General features: G+C 35.3%; 1 protein-coding gene and 1 non-coding gene across 2 annotated transcripts; both read left to right on the top strand.

Annotated features, from left to right (window-relative positions):
• Positions 1–12,480, top strand: LOC101266645 (CASP-like protein). The gene is made up of 19 exons (NM_001346893.1): positions 1–303; positions 1,674–1,784; positions 1,892–2,070; positions 3,293–3,442; positions 4,575–4,663; positions 5,466–5,575; positions 5,819–5,913; positions 6,165–6,220; positions 6,797–6,962; positions 8,217–8,309; positions 8,603–8,731; positions 8,922–9,041; positions 9,325–9,405; positions 10,466–10,573; positions 10,687–10,830; positions 10,911–11,012; positions 11,443–11,522; positions 11,861–11,953; positions 12,078–12,480. The coding sequence occupies exons 1-19, from the start codon at positions 213–215 to the stop codon at positions 12,133–12,135; spliced, it is 2,055 nt and encodes a 684-aa protein (NP_001333822.1). The 5' UTR covers positions 1–212; the 3' UTR covers positions 12,136–12,480.
• A 1,021-nt stretch (positions 12,481–13,501) lies between these two features.
• Positions 13,502–13,573, top strand: TRNAD-GUC (transfer RNA aspartic acid (anticodon GUC)). Its single transcript has one exon. It is a non-coding gene; the product is annotated as a tRNA-Asp (tRNA).
• Positions 13,574–13,606: the final 33 nt, after the last annotated feature.

Here is a 13,606-nt window from a genome sequence, read left to right on the forward strand (position 1 = left end):
GTGACCCGGATTTGTTTCTCCATCGAACTCACGTCTCTCTTTCATCCTATGCTGCAACAAAATTAATTTCAAAGGAACCACAAAGCTCGAGATCTGTGATCTATCAAAACCAGTAGAACTATCGTTTCGTAACAATTTCTTCGCATTAAGTGGAGAAATAGACAGATTGAAGTTTTTGTCGGAGCAAAAGCTGAATTTGTGGTGGATCAGCAATGGATTCCCCGCGAGGAGGACCGGAGAGAGACAAGGCGAACTCAACGTCTTCATCTACTCCCCTCGCTGCCGTCGCCAGCTTCTGGAAAGGTATATCTCCGTCTTCAATTATCAAGTCATAATCTTACTTTTTTTCTGCGAATTGCATATCTCCGGTTGTCGGTTTTTGTTGCTGATTATCATCAAAAGTAAAATCAGGAAATTCATCACTTCACTAATGGAAGTGAGTTCACCTTTCATATCTAGGAGTACAAGTTTGGTTTATTTTCATTTAGCAATCAGACTTTTAGGTTCAGAATACTCATTTTCCACTGCAATATGCAGATTGAGTTATTAGCACGTGCAATGTAGCAGTGTGGATGTTAATTACTTTGTGATTTTTCACTTTAACTTTTGAAATGTCAGTATGAAACCATGTGACGAACTTCATTTATGATCACAGAGTAGTAAGTTCATAAGATGACTAATAACAGTGCTCCGTTTAACAATTTGAGATTATTCTCTTTGCTATATTTCACTCTAGCATTTGAAAGAGCTAATATGAGAACCATTGAGTGATTGAGAGGTCTTTGATTAATGATTACAACCAGGACTATTAGTTTCTGTATACTTAAATTTATATAAAGTAGCATATGGTTTGAGATACAAAACAAAGAAGACCACAAAACTTGACTAATTTCGTAATTACAGTTATTTAACAGAAATACGCGAGCCTAAAATATGTGTTACTTCCATTGCCAATATGATCTATAACTTTTCAGCAGACTACTTGAATAAGTGAATCTAATCCATGACCAGAAATTGGTAACAAGGTGTAGTTGTATATTTTACTTCCGTTGCCAATATGATCAATAAATTTTCAGCAGAGTACTTGAATAAGCGAATGTAATCCGTGACAAGAAATCGGTAACAAGATTTAGTTGTAGGCATTTTTCTTTTGGAATAGCATGTATGAGCAAATTCTTATAAAATGAAAACTCTCCCAATCTTCTCAGACACTTAGTATCAGCGAACTAGTTGGCTCCTTTTCAGATGTAGAAGCTATTGAATACAAGGGACTGCATGGCTGTGTTCACTGTCTTTTGCTGGTTGGCTTCGCTAATGTGTTCTTAAGTCCTGTTGAACTGATTGGTAATGAGGAACACCTGTCTGTGGTAGAATGAATATGTCACCGGTTTATTACTATCCAATGAATAATTATCTAGATATTTTCCATTGGAGAAGATGATGTAAAACTGTGGGTGTATGGAGAACACAACTCAATCTGCTTTACGTGCTTCCTTGTGAATTTTTATTTTTGACATGTTTTTCATGAATTCTTATTAAGTCCTTAGCCTAGAACCTTGTTTAAAAAGATTGGTCTGTATATAAATTTATTCTTCCTGGGATATCTTTTGTCTTGTCTAAGAAAATTTAACTTTTTCTACACATTTAAAGTGTATCTGATTTTTTCGATCCAGACTTTGATTTGGAGAAAGAAAGGAGTACACTAGATGAGCAAGGTCTTAGGATTGCTGAGAATCAGGAGAACAGTCAGAAGAACCGACGAAAACTTGCAGAGAGCACTCGAGGTGCGATATGTACCTTTCCTTTGCTGTTTAACATTAATAGTATATTACAATTACTTCCACTTCTATTTAAACATATATTCTAAGCTATGTCTATCACCTCTTGACAGATTTTAAAAAAGCTTCAAGTGAAGACAAGTTGAGCTTGTTCAACTCTTTGCTCAAGGGGTACCAAGAAGAGGTTGACAATCTTACCAAGAGAGCTAAGTATGGGGAAAATGCTTTCCTTAACATTTATCAAAAACTATATGAGGCACCAGATCCTTATCCAGTCATTGCTTCAATTGCTGTAAGTTCAACTTTGGCCTTTCATTTGTTCACCTTTCTTACAGAGTTGTGGAGCAACTGCATTGGTGGCCCATGAATGGTTTCAGCATGCATGTTAACTACTATTAGTGTAATTAGTAGTAGTTAAGAATAATGGTAACTTCAAAGAAGATATGTAATTATCTACACCACATGAACTTTGGGATATGGCGTCAGATTGCGGTGTACATGGACTGGAAATGCTTAAGTCTTTTGCTGATTAACAGTAGGAAAGCTTCACATTCAGATTATACAGATATGACTTGTCAATTTAAGGAAAAAGAGGTAGTGGTTCAGTTTAAAAATAATGGCGACTTCAAAAACCTGTATTCCACAATAAGATGGTTCGGAAAAGAGAGAAGTTTAAGACGTTTAGGAGGTTCGTTCCATGTTTTCATTTTTTTGTTAGGATTATTACTAGATATGCTTACACAGCCAACTAGGAGTTTTGCAATTTACAGTTGCACTCATTGCAAGTGCAATTTGTGAGGCAGATGGACCACCTGGAAGAAAAATGCTCTTCTCATATATTAACTTTGACATATCATGCATGATAGCTGCTTCCACCTAAAATCTTCATGGAATGTTAGTATCGAGACTTATCCAGCCAGATGTTGCACAATTGTAATATGCTAAGTTAAATGGAATTGGACAAGTAATGAAGAGAGGGAAAAAAACTAGTTGGTTTTTGATAGTTTGTACCTGATAAACTTGTTTCTTTGAATTTCTTATTGCTGACCTAATGGAATTGGAGGTAAATGTCCATTGATAAACATACATGATAAACAAACACAAAGTGGCAGTGCACGGGTGGTTAAGGCCTTGAACGTGAAGATCACATTTCTGAATTACTTCCGCCTCATATGTAAATGTCAATTGATATACATCCATGGAGTGTTGTATATTGGATAAGATCTTTCATGACTCATTTAAAGCTTGTGACAAAATATCGTCAGATATGAAAGGGATTTGCGGGTATATCTGATGAGAAACTATTTCAATATAGAGAATTTTCAAGATGGCGTTCCTTTGTAAAAAAGGGAATTTTCAGGATGTTGTGTTCAAAGCATATATGTGAAGTTCCACTAGAGCTCTTAAATTTGATTTCAGCTCAAAAGCATGTCTAGGATATTAAATTTATCTTTTTCCTTTAACTTTTAGGTTCATTTTTTTTTTCATATCTGATTGTTCATGTCGCTTTACAGGAAAAGGATTCAAAGCTATCAGAATTAGAGTCTGAGAACCGAAAAATGAAGGTTGAACTTGAAGAATTTCGCATGGAAGCAACTCATCTGAAAAATCAACAAGCGACAATAAGAAGACTTGAAGAGCGGTGCCGCCAGTTAGAGCAACAGGCTAGTATATATTGTAGTTCTATCTATATACCATTGTGTGCGCACATCAAGTGTATTCCCTTTAAAGAATGACTCGAGAGAACACTGAAGTAATTTTGTTGAATCTTCTGCTGTCCCTCATCACTATTTCGGTGTTTAAATGTGATATGTGAAATTGTTAGATTCTCTCTCCTTCAATGTTCTGTAAACGTTACATTATCAGGTTGTACTAGATGAGTGAAACCAGGCTGAGCAGAACCAATTCCATCACTGGCTTTTACTAGATTTGGAAACAAAATGGGAAGTTCAAGCTTGATATTGCTGCAGTCCTTACAATTTTCTAAACCAGAAATGTTCACAAGGGATTGGAAAAATCTGACAACAGAACATCCTTCTTTTCTGTTTCAAAATTCTAAAACAAATAGTGCTAAACTGTCATTGATATCAGAAGCTAGAGACTTCTAATAGTCTCAGCTCTCAAGATGTTTCTCCCCTTAATTGACTTAGGAGCCTTTATCGAAGATGTTTTAGTGGCGGTTGTGGCAGGTAGTGGCTAGGAATAGAAGAAATAGCTGTACAAACCAGCTTGAATTAGAAGATGGGGCTTCACAAAACTAAAAAGAGAGAGTTTGGTGATTTAAAGGCATAAAAAGAGACATGCAATTCATTTTGTGTGTCTTTTAGGTTATGCCAATGCTTACTGATGTGCAACAGAGCTAAGCAGTTACTTTATTGTATAAGTCACTACTGGACAAACACCGATGCAACTTTAGAATCTGAGGAACAGTTGGGTATTCATTTGCTTGAGCTTGGCTCATATTTTTGTTAAGCTTGACTCAAGCTTAAACAAAAACTTAGCTGTGTCAAGCTGGTGTAGCTGAGGAATAAGTTTCTCTTGTGGTCACCCCTTTGATAAGTGGTTTTTAACTTTGAGCCAATGATCAAATTTTTCATCTTGTCCATGCTTCCTTTTTCTTAAAAAAATATTTCTGGGAAAGGGTGGTGATGCATTTGAACTCTCGTATGAGCTTCTCCAAGCGCTGACTTATGGAAAAAAGTGCATTTTAAGTTACGTTGAAAGTTTGAAACAGATTGTTGGCAGGTTCGTTCATTTTGGTTTCTCCTCTAATGTTTCTCTTCTATTGTGGTTTAGATGGAGGAAAAAGTCAAGGAAATTGTAGAAATCAAGCAACGCAGTTTGGCAGAAGAGAACCAGAAAGCACTTGAGGTTTTAAAAGAAAGGTATTTCACATTCTATTGGCAGAAGAGAACCATAAAACACTTGATAGTTGCATGATTTAAAAAAATATAAAAATGAAATATACACTTGGTAGTCGCATGTTTTTTCTATGTTAACATTAAACTGATTATGACTTTTCAGGGGTATTTATTGTGTTTTTAAGAAGGTCAAGGGGATAGTAGGTCCCGCATAAAGATAATGTGTCAATTAGGAATTTATTATAGTTCAAGGTGGTAGTTATGCCTTCTCCCAAAATATTTAGCACAAAGGCTGTGCTAAGAGCCATCTTTACAACTTACAAAAGCCAACCAAAACTCCGTAAGTAAATTTTTTTCTTTTATCTTCTGATAAGGAAAAGTGAATCTTTGTTCTACTTGCAAAGATTCTATAATGCCTGCAGAGATTCTGTGTCACTTAAAAAATCCCCATTCCACCAAAAATATACAACTCCTTCAAGACATCTGGAGTTCCTTTCCTTCCAAATTATCCACCATATGCACCCACTATGTTTTTACGCTATCTTTCCTGATTTACAACTCCTCCATTGAAATTCCAACAAGCTGGTAAGTCTCCAGATGTCTTAGGCATGACCCACTGTAAGCCTTTGATATAAAGAAACGAACTCCATAACATCTCAGTCATTTTACAATGAGCAAAAGGATGATTATTTTTCTCTGATTCCATCCCACATAAATAACATTGGAACAAAGTTGCATCCCTCTTTATTCTGGTATATGTTTGTGGTGAAATATGTGTCCGGATGGATTGGCATATCATGATTTGCCGTTCTTCTTTTTGATGCAGGGAGCAATTACTACAGGATCAATTACGACAAGCTCAAGAAAGTGTTTCTACCATGCAAAAGTTGCATGAACTTGCACAAAGCCAGTTGTTTGAAGTTCGTGCGCAATCAGGTGATATCCTATTCTGGACTTATTCTGTTGTTTGTTGATGTATTATGTTTCTGGAGTAAGTCTGCAGCTTTAAATAAAAATCGCTAAGAACTTCTCTCTTTGCCTTTTCTGTAACCTTCTCATAAACATATTGATCTTCTTACTTGATTACTGTTTTGACTTCTCATATCATATGACCTTCTAGACTTCTGTTCGTGGAAACACTTCTCATGAATCACTTTATCCCTTTTATTTGTAATTTAGAGGAAGAGAGAGCCGCAAAGCAATCGGAATTCAATCTCCTAATGGATGAAGTTGAACGGGCTCAAGGTCGCCTTCTTAGTCTTGAAAGAGAAAAGGTAGGAGGATTAAATTACCTTCCATTTTTTTAAAAAAAACTAGCCCTTACCTTCAGTATTGCCCAATGTCTCACCTTTATCCTCCACAGAGAACGTTTTAGCTGCAGATATTTTTTGGACTTGATTTTGCTCCAGGCTAAACCCGGGCCAACCAAAAAAAGGATCCTGAACTTAGGATTTATATGGAAAAATGTTTGTGGGCTAAAAAGCTTATTTAGTGTATTAATAATCCTTAGTTTTGTCTTATGTAGGGATTGTTGCGCTCACAATTACAGACTGCAAACGAAGATAATGATCACAAGAACAGGTGTCTTCTCTAGTTTGATAAGTTGATCTTATTCCCACTGACCTCTCAAGTATGTATTATATGCACCTAGGCATCTTGTGATGGTCATCTGAGTTCATTCCTACTGACCAATGATCTCTAGTAGTCAAGCTTGGACATCTTTAGCATTAAGTGGAGGCTGGGGAAAAAGATGTTCTTGGCTTGCCATATAGTCTCCTTAGAAGTTTATACATGAAATTAGTAAAGGAAAAAGAAACTTGTTTCACATAATTGAGTACAGTTATGCTTTTATTGAAAAGAAATACAGAGTACAGTGATGCAGTTCAATCTGACGATCATGCCAAGCAGAAGGCAAAGAAAGTGTGAGATTCTGTGTACAGAGCAAATGAGCTTGTGATGAAGAGTAGCTAAATACTTCACTAGCTGAAAACTCAAGTCCTTTAGGAATTTTTTAAAATTACATGCTGTATGATGACAATGACGCACTTCCATGTTCATCGTGTATCTCTGTTATTCTTTTACTCCTTTGAAATCTGTTGTATATTGTTTGTGCATGGTTTTAGATATATTGTCCAAGTCTAAACCGTTTGCTTTCAGTGATAATTTGGATGCAGATAGTGCTTTTGAGAATTCTCTGTATGCCAAAGAGAAGATAATCTCTGAACTAAATGTGGAACTTCATAAGTTGGAGAACACTTTATCAAATGAACGAGAAGAACACATTAATGAGATAAAGAAGTTGAATTCTCTTCTTAATGAAAAGGTATATTCTCTCATTATTCGTTAACTGATAGCATGGAGGATACACAAAAACGTTCTCATACTCTTTTTAACCATATAGATACATCTTTGTCGTCATAATGATCTGTTAATAACATCCAAAGGGTGTAGCCTAGTGGTCAATGACTTCTAATGAGATCCATGAGATTTCAAATTCTTATTCCAGTGGAGACTCCGTAAATTTTTTCCAACTGTCCAAGACTTCGTGGACAGAGTTACGCGGTATCTCAACTGATGGGAGGTAGAAGGTAGGCGGTAGAATTAGTCAAGGTGCGTGCAAGCTGGCCTTGCCACCACGGTTATGAAAATAAAATAAAATAATGATCTGTTAAATGAAAGTGGAGACAGTTTTTTCTTGGTTAGATATTGGTATAAAATGCCTATGCATAACTTTCTTATTTGTGAGAATCCGTCCTTCATTGATTATCTATCAAAAGGTATACTTGTGTCGTCTTTAACTAATGAATGTAGGACCACTTTCTTATTGCCTGCTATTTTTTTCTCTCTTAAAAAAAGGATATCCGCAGTACCAAAAGAATATGGAATGCCCCTTAATTAATATATCTTGTGTTGAAGTCTATAACCATATCATCTAAAAGCTTTACACACTTCAACATGGTATCTAAAGCAAGCACAAGTCCAGGGGTTGAATCTCAACATTACCCATCATCCAAAAGAATTTCCACATACTTGGACCACAAATGAATAATCAGGTCCGCACGTGATGGGGCGTGTTGAAAATATAATAAATAATAAAAATGTGTTTTCTCTAATAGTTTGAGCTTTTAGATGAGATAGATACACACTTTAACTTTATTAATCTTGTTTTCTCAAAAAATTGTACTCCTTACTGTTGTATTATTCCCTCTATTTCATCAGTATGCTTATATTCACCAAAATGATATATTTTTCAATAATCTAGACAACAACAACAACAACATACCCCGTGAAATCCCACAAAGTGGGTAATCTAGACTGCTCTGAATTTTTCCCCCAACATTTCTTCTATCAAGTACTAGTAACTTCCTTACGTAGTTATTCCACAAATTGAACTCAGAACTTCTAAGAGCCTTTATGCTGAGAATTTTTTACTGGTGATGCTTAAAAGCTGGTAACATTTCTGGTTTAACTCCATATTCTTGCAATAGACAATGTAGTTGTGTTTTTTGTTGGGATCCCTTCAAGGTCTTTCTTCTTTTCTTTCCCCTAATTTTTCTAGCTTATTTACATACCTCAGGAGGTTGCTCTTGAAGATCTAAAGAAGGAGCTTCAAACACGGCCTACAACAAAACTGATAGATGATTTGAGGAAGAAAGTAAAGATCTTACAGGTATATTTTCTCTCCCTGTGTGCGCTAGATTCATTGTTGGTTCTACAGTTATTTTTTAATCTTCTATTGTCTAACTTCTCGGAAATAGCACAGAAAGCTTTAGAACTGATTTTGGATGTTCTAAGATCCTCGGCTCCTTCCCCCTTTTGTTCCTTTTCAGTATTATGTCAATTGTCTCCAATTAATCAGACTCATTTTCTTTCATCAGGAGTTCTTTGTTTCCTGTTCATCCACGATTCACAATGTATGTTAAGTGGTGTGTCTTCATTAACTTCTTTTTTTGCTTAACGTAGGCTGTGGGTTACAATTCAATTGAAGCTGAAGATTGGGAAGTTGCTACCAGTGGGCAAGAGATGAGCAAACTTGAGTCGTTACTTCTTGACAAGAATCGAAAAGTGGAGCATGAGCTAACACAATTAAAGGTAATTAGTAGTTGTGCCCTAATTATATGTCTGCTGTCATTTATATTCATGGAAAAAAATTGAAGTTACTCGGCTGATTATAAACAGAATATGATGATTTAAATTCATCATATCATAGAAAAGTTTTACAGAATATGCTCGAAATAAATCTGTTATTGCTATTATTTGTATACTATCTCATGACTTTCAGGTCCAACTTTCTGAGAGGATTTCTTTGCTGGAATCAGCTGAAGCAAAGGTTGTAGAGCTGACTGCCAAGGTTAATGAACAACAAAGATTAATACAGAAGCTAGAAGATGATATTCTAAAGGTATCTTCAAAATCTTTCTCTCTCTCTCTCTCTTGTTTGCTGGAACATCTGTCTGCACGTAATCATTGTATGCTTTTGTAGTTATATTTACCGCAGAAAATAGTTATATTTCTCTGATGGTTATTGAATATGAACTGTCTGAAACAAGATAAATGTAGATCTGAACTTGCCTAAGTTAATCTGTTTGCTTTTTCTTGAGTAGGTGGGTTCTAAGGTGCAGGTTGTTGCTAAATTAATTTCACGTTAACTTTTTCTCATACTAGTCTTCTTGTTTCTCACACAGGGATATAATTCTAAAGATAGAAAAGGTACTCGATTTGATGATTGGGATTTATCAGAGTCTGGTGCAACAGAGCCTTCAGAGGTGAGTGTTGTTCCTTTCTTGCTTCCTTATGTTTCTGCCTCCTCCTTATAAACAAGGTTGTTGATTTGGATTGTTGGAAGTGAGTCCTTGCTCCTGTATATTGCTGATCTCCCGTCAGAACATTTTTATCTTTCGTTGGAAGTGAGTCCTTGCTTCGTGTTCTATGATAAGGAAGAAAAAAGAAAATGACCTCATTCTATACGTGACATGGCTTTTAAACTATGGACCAAGTTCCTAAATCTCATAGGATTATGCTGGACTATGCTTTGTAGCATAGTTGATTCTTCAGTTCACTGGACATAGTATGGAGTGAGGAGGATTTTCTGAAAATGAGGAAACAACTGGTCATATTCTAAAATCTCTGTTTTTAGAGCATATAGAAACATGTAACTTGTACAGAAGAGTTTCATGTGTTTTGAGCTCCTTAGTGCTGTGATGGTAAAGTTGTAGGAAAAAGATGTATAATGTATATTTCGGGTAAAATTCTTTTTATGAATACATGATTACTTTCTTGAAAAGAAAAAAAGCGACTGTTCATCATCTCAGTAGTCCCCTGGTGTAGAAGTAGGGGTCATGGAATAACAGCTCTAAACCATAAATGGTGTTTGTTTTAGCAAGTAAAATTGGTTGGAAAGCATATCAGATACAGATAAATTATACTGAATACTAGTGTTCAAATATTCTTGCCTTTTGGTTTGAAAATGTGTGTGAACGGAATGCGTTGATAGATTTTGTAATTTCACTTCTAGAATAGTCTGCACTTGTTGATAGGTTTGTAGTCACAAGCGCGGTTTTGGTGTTGGGACTAGATTTTATCAAAAAAAAAATCTAAAAAATTCTTAGCCTTCCCCCCAAGTAAAAAAAAGCAAAAAGAAAATGGAATAACAGATTCAGTAGATTAGATCATCACCTGTTGATAAGTAATCATTGCATTTTGATTGACTTTTCAGTAGATCAGTGCATCCAGTTAGTATATTTGAAGTTCCAGTAACATTTCTCGTATCTCCTGTGTTTTCTTTTTGAATGTGAGTTTTCTAATGGGAGACATCCTTTGAAATAGAATGAAGAGCAGAGGCATGTTTCCTCAGACCAAGATCAAAGCTCAATGCTGAAGGTGATCTGCAACCAAAGAGACCGTTTCCGTACCCGTTTGCGGGAGACTGAAGAGGTTTTTCCATTGAACTGTTTTTTCTATATTTCTACCTACCCACTGTAAGACCTTATTTTGCACGTCATTTTACTGACAAGAGTACGTGCTTCTTGAATTGTTGATCTCTCTAGGAAATTAGACAGCTGAAGGAGAAGATAGGATCACTGACCTCAGAACTTGATAAAACAAAAGCAGATAATGTCAAACTTTATGGGAAGATCCGTTACGTTCAGGATTATAATTCTGAAAGAGTGATCTCAAGAGGATCAAAAAAGGTTCGTCTATCAGGCTCTGTTGTTGATTAAATATTTGCTCACTTTTTATTTGTTCTCAAACTCCACCCTCTGGCTCTCAGTACGTAGAAGATTTAGAAGGTGGTTTCAGCTCTGACGTGGAATCCAAATACAAGAAGATGTATGAGGATGACATAAATCCATTTGCGGCATTCTCGAAGAAGGTTCCAGCTCTTTCGCCACATCCTTAATTAAATTTCTTCTGAGTCATTTAGTTCGAAATTGGGATTAGATACTTCTATAAATTTCAACATATGCTTCTCCTTGGTTCTGCCAGGCTATTAGGCCTTCAAAATTCCATCTTCAGAGTCATTAAATGTGCTAAGAGGAAAAACTATGCATGTTCTTTTTTACTACCTTTAACTCAAATTTTATAGACATCTAACTTCAATCTTAAATTATTTCTATATATTCTCATTTCTCTTTGTTTTCCCTATATTTTCATTTTTAATCTGGATCGATATCTTTCCTATGTTGTTTTCTGTGTCACTTTTGTTTTGATTGCTGAATCTGTAAACACGCCTGCCCGTGTCTATTGATATTGTTAGATATCGTGGATATCCATTTTACCGAATCTTTTTTCTCTTATAACAGGAAAGAGATCAAAGATACAAGGAATTAGGTTTGAGAGACAAGATTACTCTCAGTAGTGGCCGTTTTCTTCTTGGTAACAAGTAAGCTTCGTTATCATGGTTTCTTTTTCAGCTTAACATTATTTATCTATTCAGGCTGGAATGGTATTACTTCTGTTCCATGATAATATACGACTAATCTCACTGATGCAATGCTTTATCTAAGTTGTCTTTATTTCCTTTAGCAATCATGCTGATCGTCGACTTTTTCTATGAGTCCTTGTTTTACTAGCTACTGTTACTTAACAGCTATCACGAGTTAAAAGAAGAAGATAGGTTACTGCTTAAAACAATGATATCACACGGATGTACCAGCTTTCATCTTGGTTCTTAATATGAACCTCTTATGAAATAAACTGAAGTGCTACTTGATGTTGCAGATATGCTCGGACATTTGTATTCTTCTACACTATTGGATTGCACATTTTAGTATTCACCTGCCTATACAGGATGTCAGCATTGAGCTACCTCAGGTACAATATCTCGTAAACCCCCTTCCCCCTCCATCTGAAGTGAATTTATGTTGTGCTGGTGTGACCTAGTTCATATCACAATATTTGAGATGGTTGTTTACTAGCTTGAGTGAATTTTCTGCAGCCATGGCGAAGAATCTCTTGTCAGCGAAAAGAATCTCAATCTTCCTCATGCACTATAGACTCCTTCATTGTCTCAAGTTTTTGCTAATCACAACGGAACAATGAAACTCTCCAAATGATGTAAATAGTTGGGAAAAAATGCATTGGTTGTTTTATTCAAGTTTGATAGTGCGAAGAAAATGATAAAAATCTACTATATATTTACCCAAGGGTTTCTGTCCTTGTTTTACTATTTTTGCCCCATTGCTCTGCTGGTGATTATCCCAGCCTATGCGCAATATACAATTGAAAGAGTAATGCGGAGTCTGAGATATAGACATTTTTTTTGAATTTCAAGAATCATTTATCCTTTGTACTCTTTTGTCATTTCCTTTCTCTTTATTTATCTTATTATTATTTCAATCATCTGTCACGAATGCCCATCTTTATTTCGATTATGTGTTTAATGTTTTAGAGAAGTCGGTTTAAAATAGTAGACGATTCAATTGCGATATCAAGCAGATCAATTTTTATTTGTAGTTTTTTGGATTTTTGCATTCCATTTAGTAGAATACTTCCTTACTCTGCAGTTTTTACAGAAAGTAGTCAAACATAAGCTTATTCTTCTAAGCCTGATGTTTAGTTGAAATTGTTATTAAATTATTGGGTCGAACACACCAAACTAGTCGTCAAAAGTATGTAGTAGAACATTTATACACTCCATAATTTTTTGTTGTAAACTTACGGTTTCTGAAAGCCATCCGTATTTTTTGATTCTTTAGCATAAGCAAGTATCCTTTCTTTGGAAGCTGAAAATTAGAGAACAAAAATGAAATAACTACAGATGCTTGTAGCTAAAACATGAACTTTCTTCTGTTTAGCTTCGACTATAAAGTTGATCTCGACTATGTTCATAAAAGTATCATTGATTAGTAGATTTAAGAATACTAATTATTATTAAGCTTTAAAACTGATTTATGGTATTTTAACTAAATATGCTCATGAAATAATGACGTCTATCTAATTTATTTTTTCCTATTAAAACATATCTATAATCTAAAGAAGAAGAAGAAGAACAACACCAAAGTTGGTTTCACAAAATGAGATATGAAAAATATAGAGTGTACACAAAGTCACAAACCTTAATTCTGTCTCATAGGCCATAAGATTTTCTCTATTAAAAGACGTATAAAAAATATATATATGTTTAGGCATTTACCTCTCTTCTAATCCAAAGTTAATTCAATTGTGTCTACCTTTGAGGAAAAGGCATAATTAGTCTGAATAAATTCACGTAGATGATGCCCTTGATATGCCTTCAATAAGTTATTGACATGAGATATTACTATTTTGCTCTATTACCTCTTTTATGAGCTTTATGGTTAAATATGTTGAAGTCAAACATTTAAGTTTTGTTTTTGTCTTAACAGCAACATCAACAAGCAAGTCGTTGTAGTATAGTGGTAAGTATTCCCGCCTGTCACGCGGGTGACCCGGGTTCGATCCCCGGCAACGGCGTTTAACTTTTTGCCAAGATTGAGGTTCATTAAA

This window comes from Solanum lycopersicum, chromosome 6 (assembly GCF_036512215.1).
Source record: "Solanum lycopersicum chromosome 6, SLM_r2.1".
Lineage (NCBI taxonomy): Eukaryota > Viridiplantae > Streptophyta > Magnoliopsida > Solanales > Solanaceae > Solanum > Solanum lycopersicum.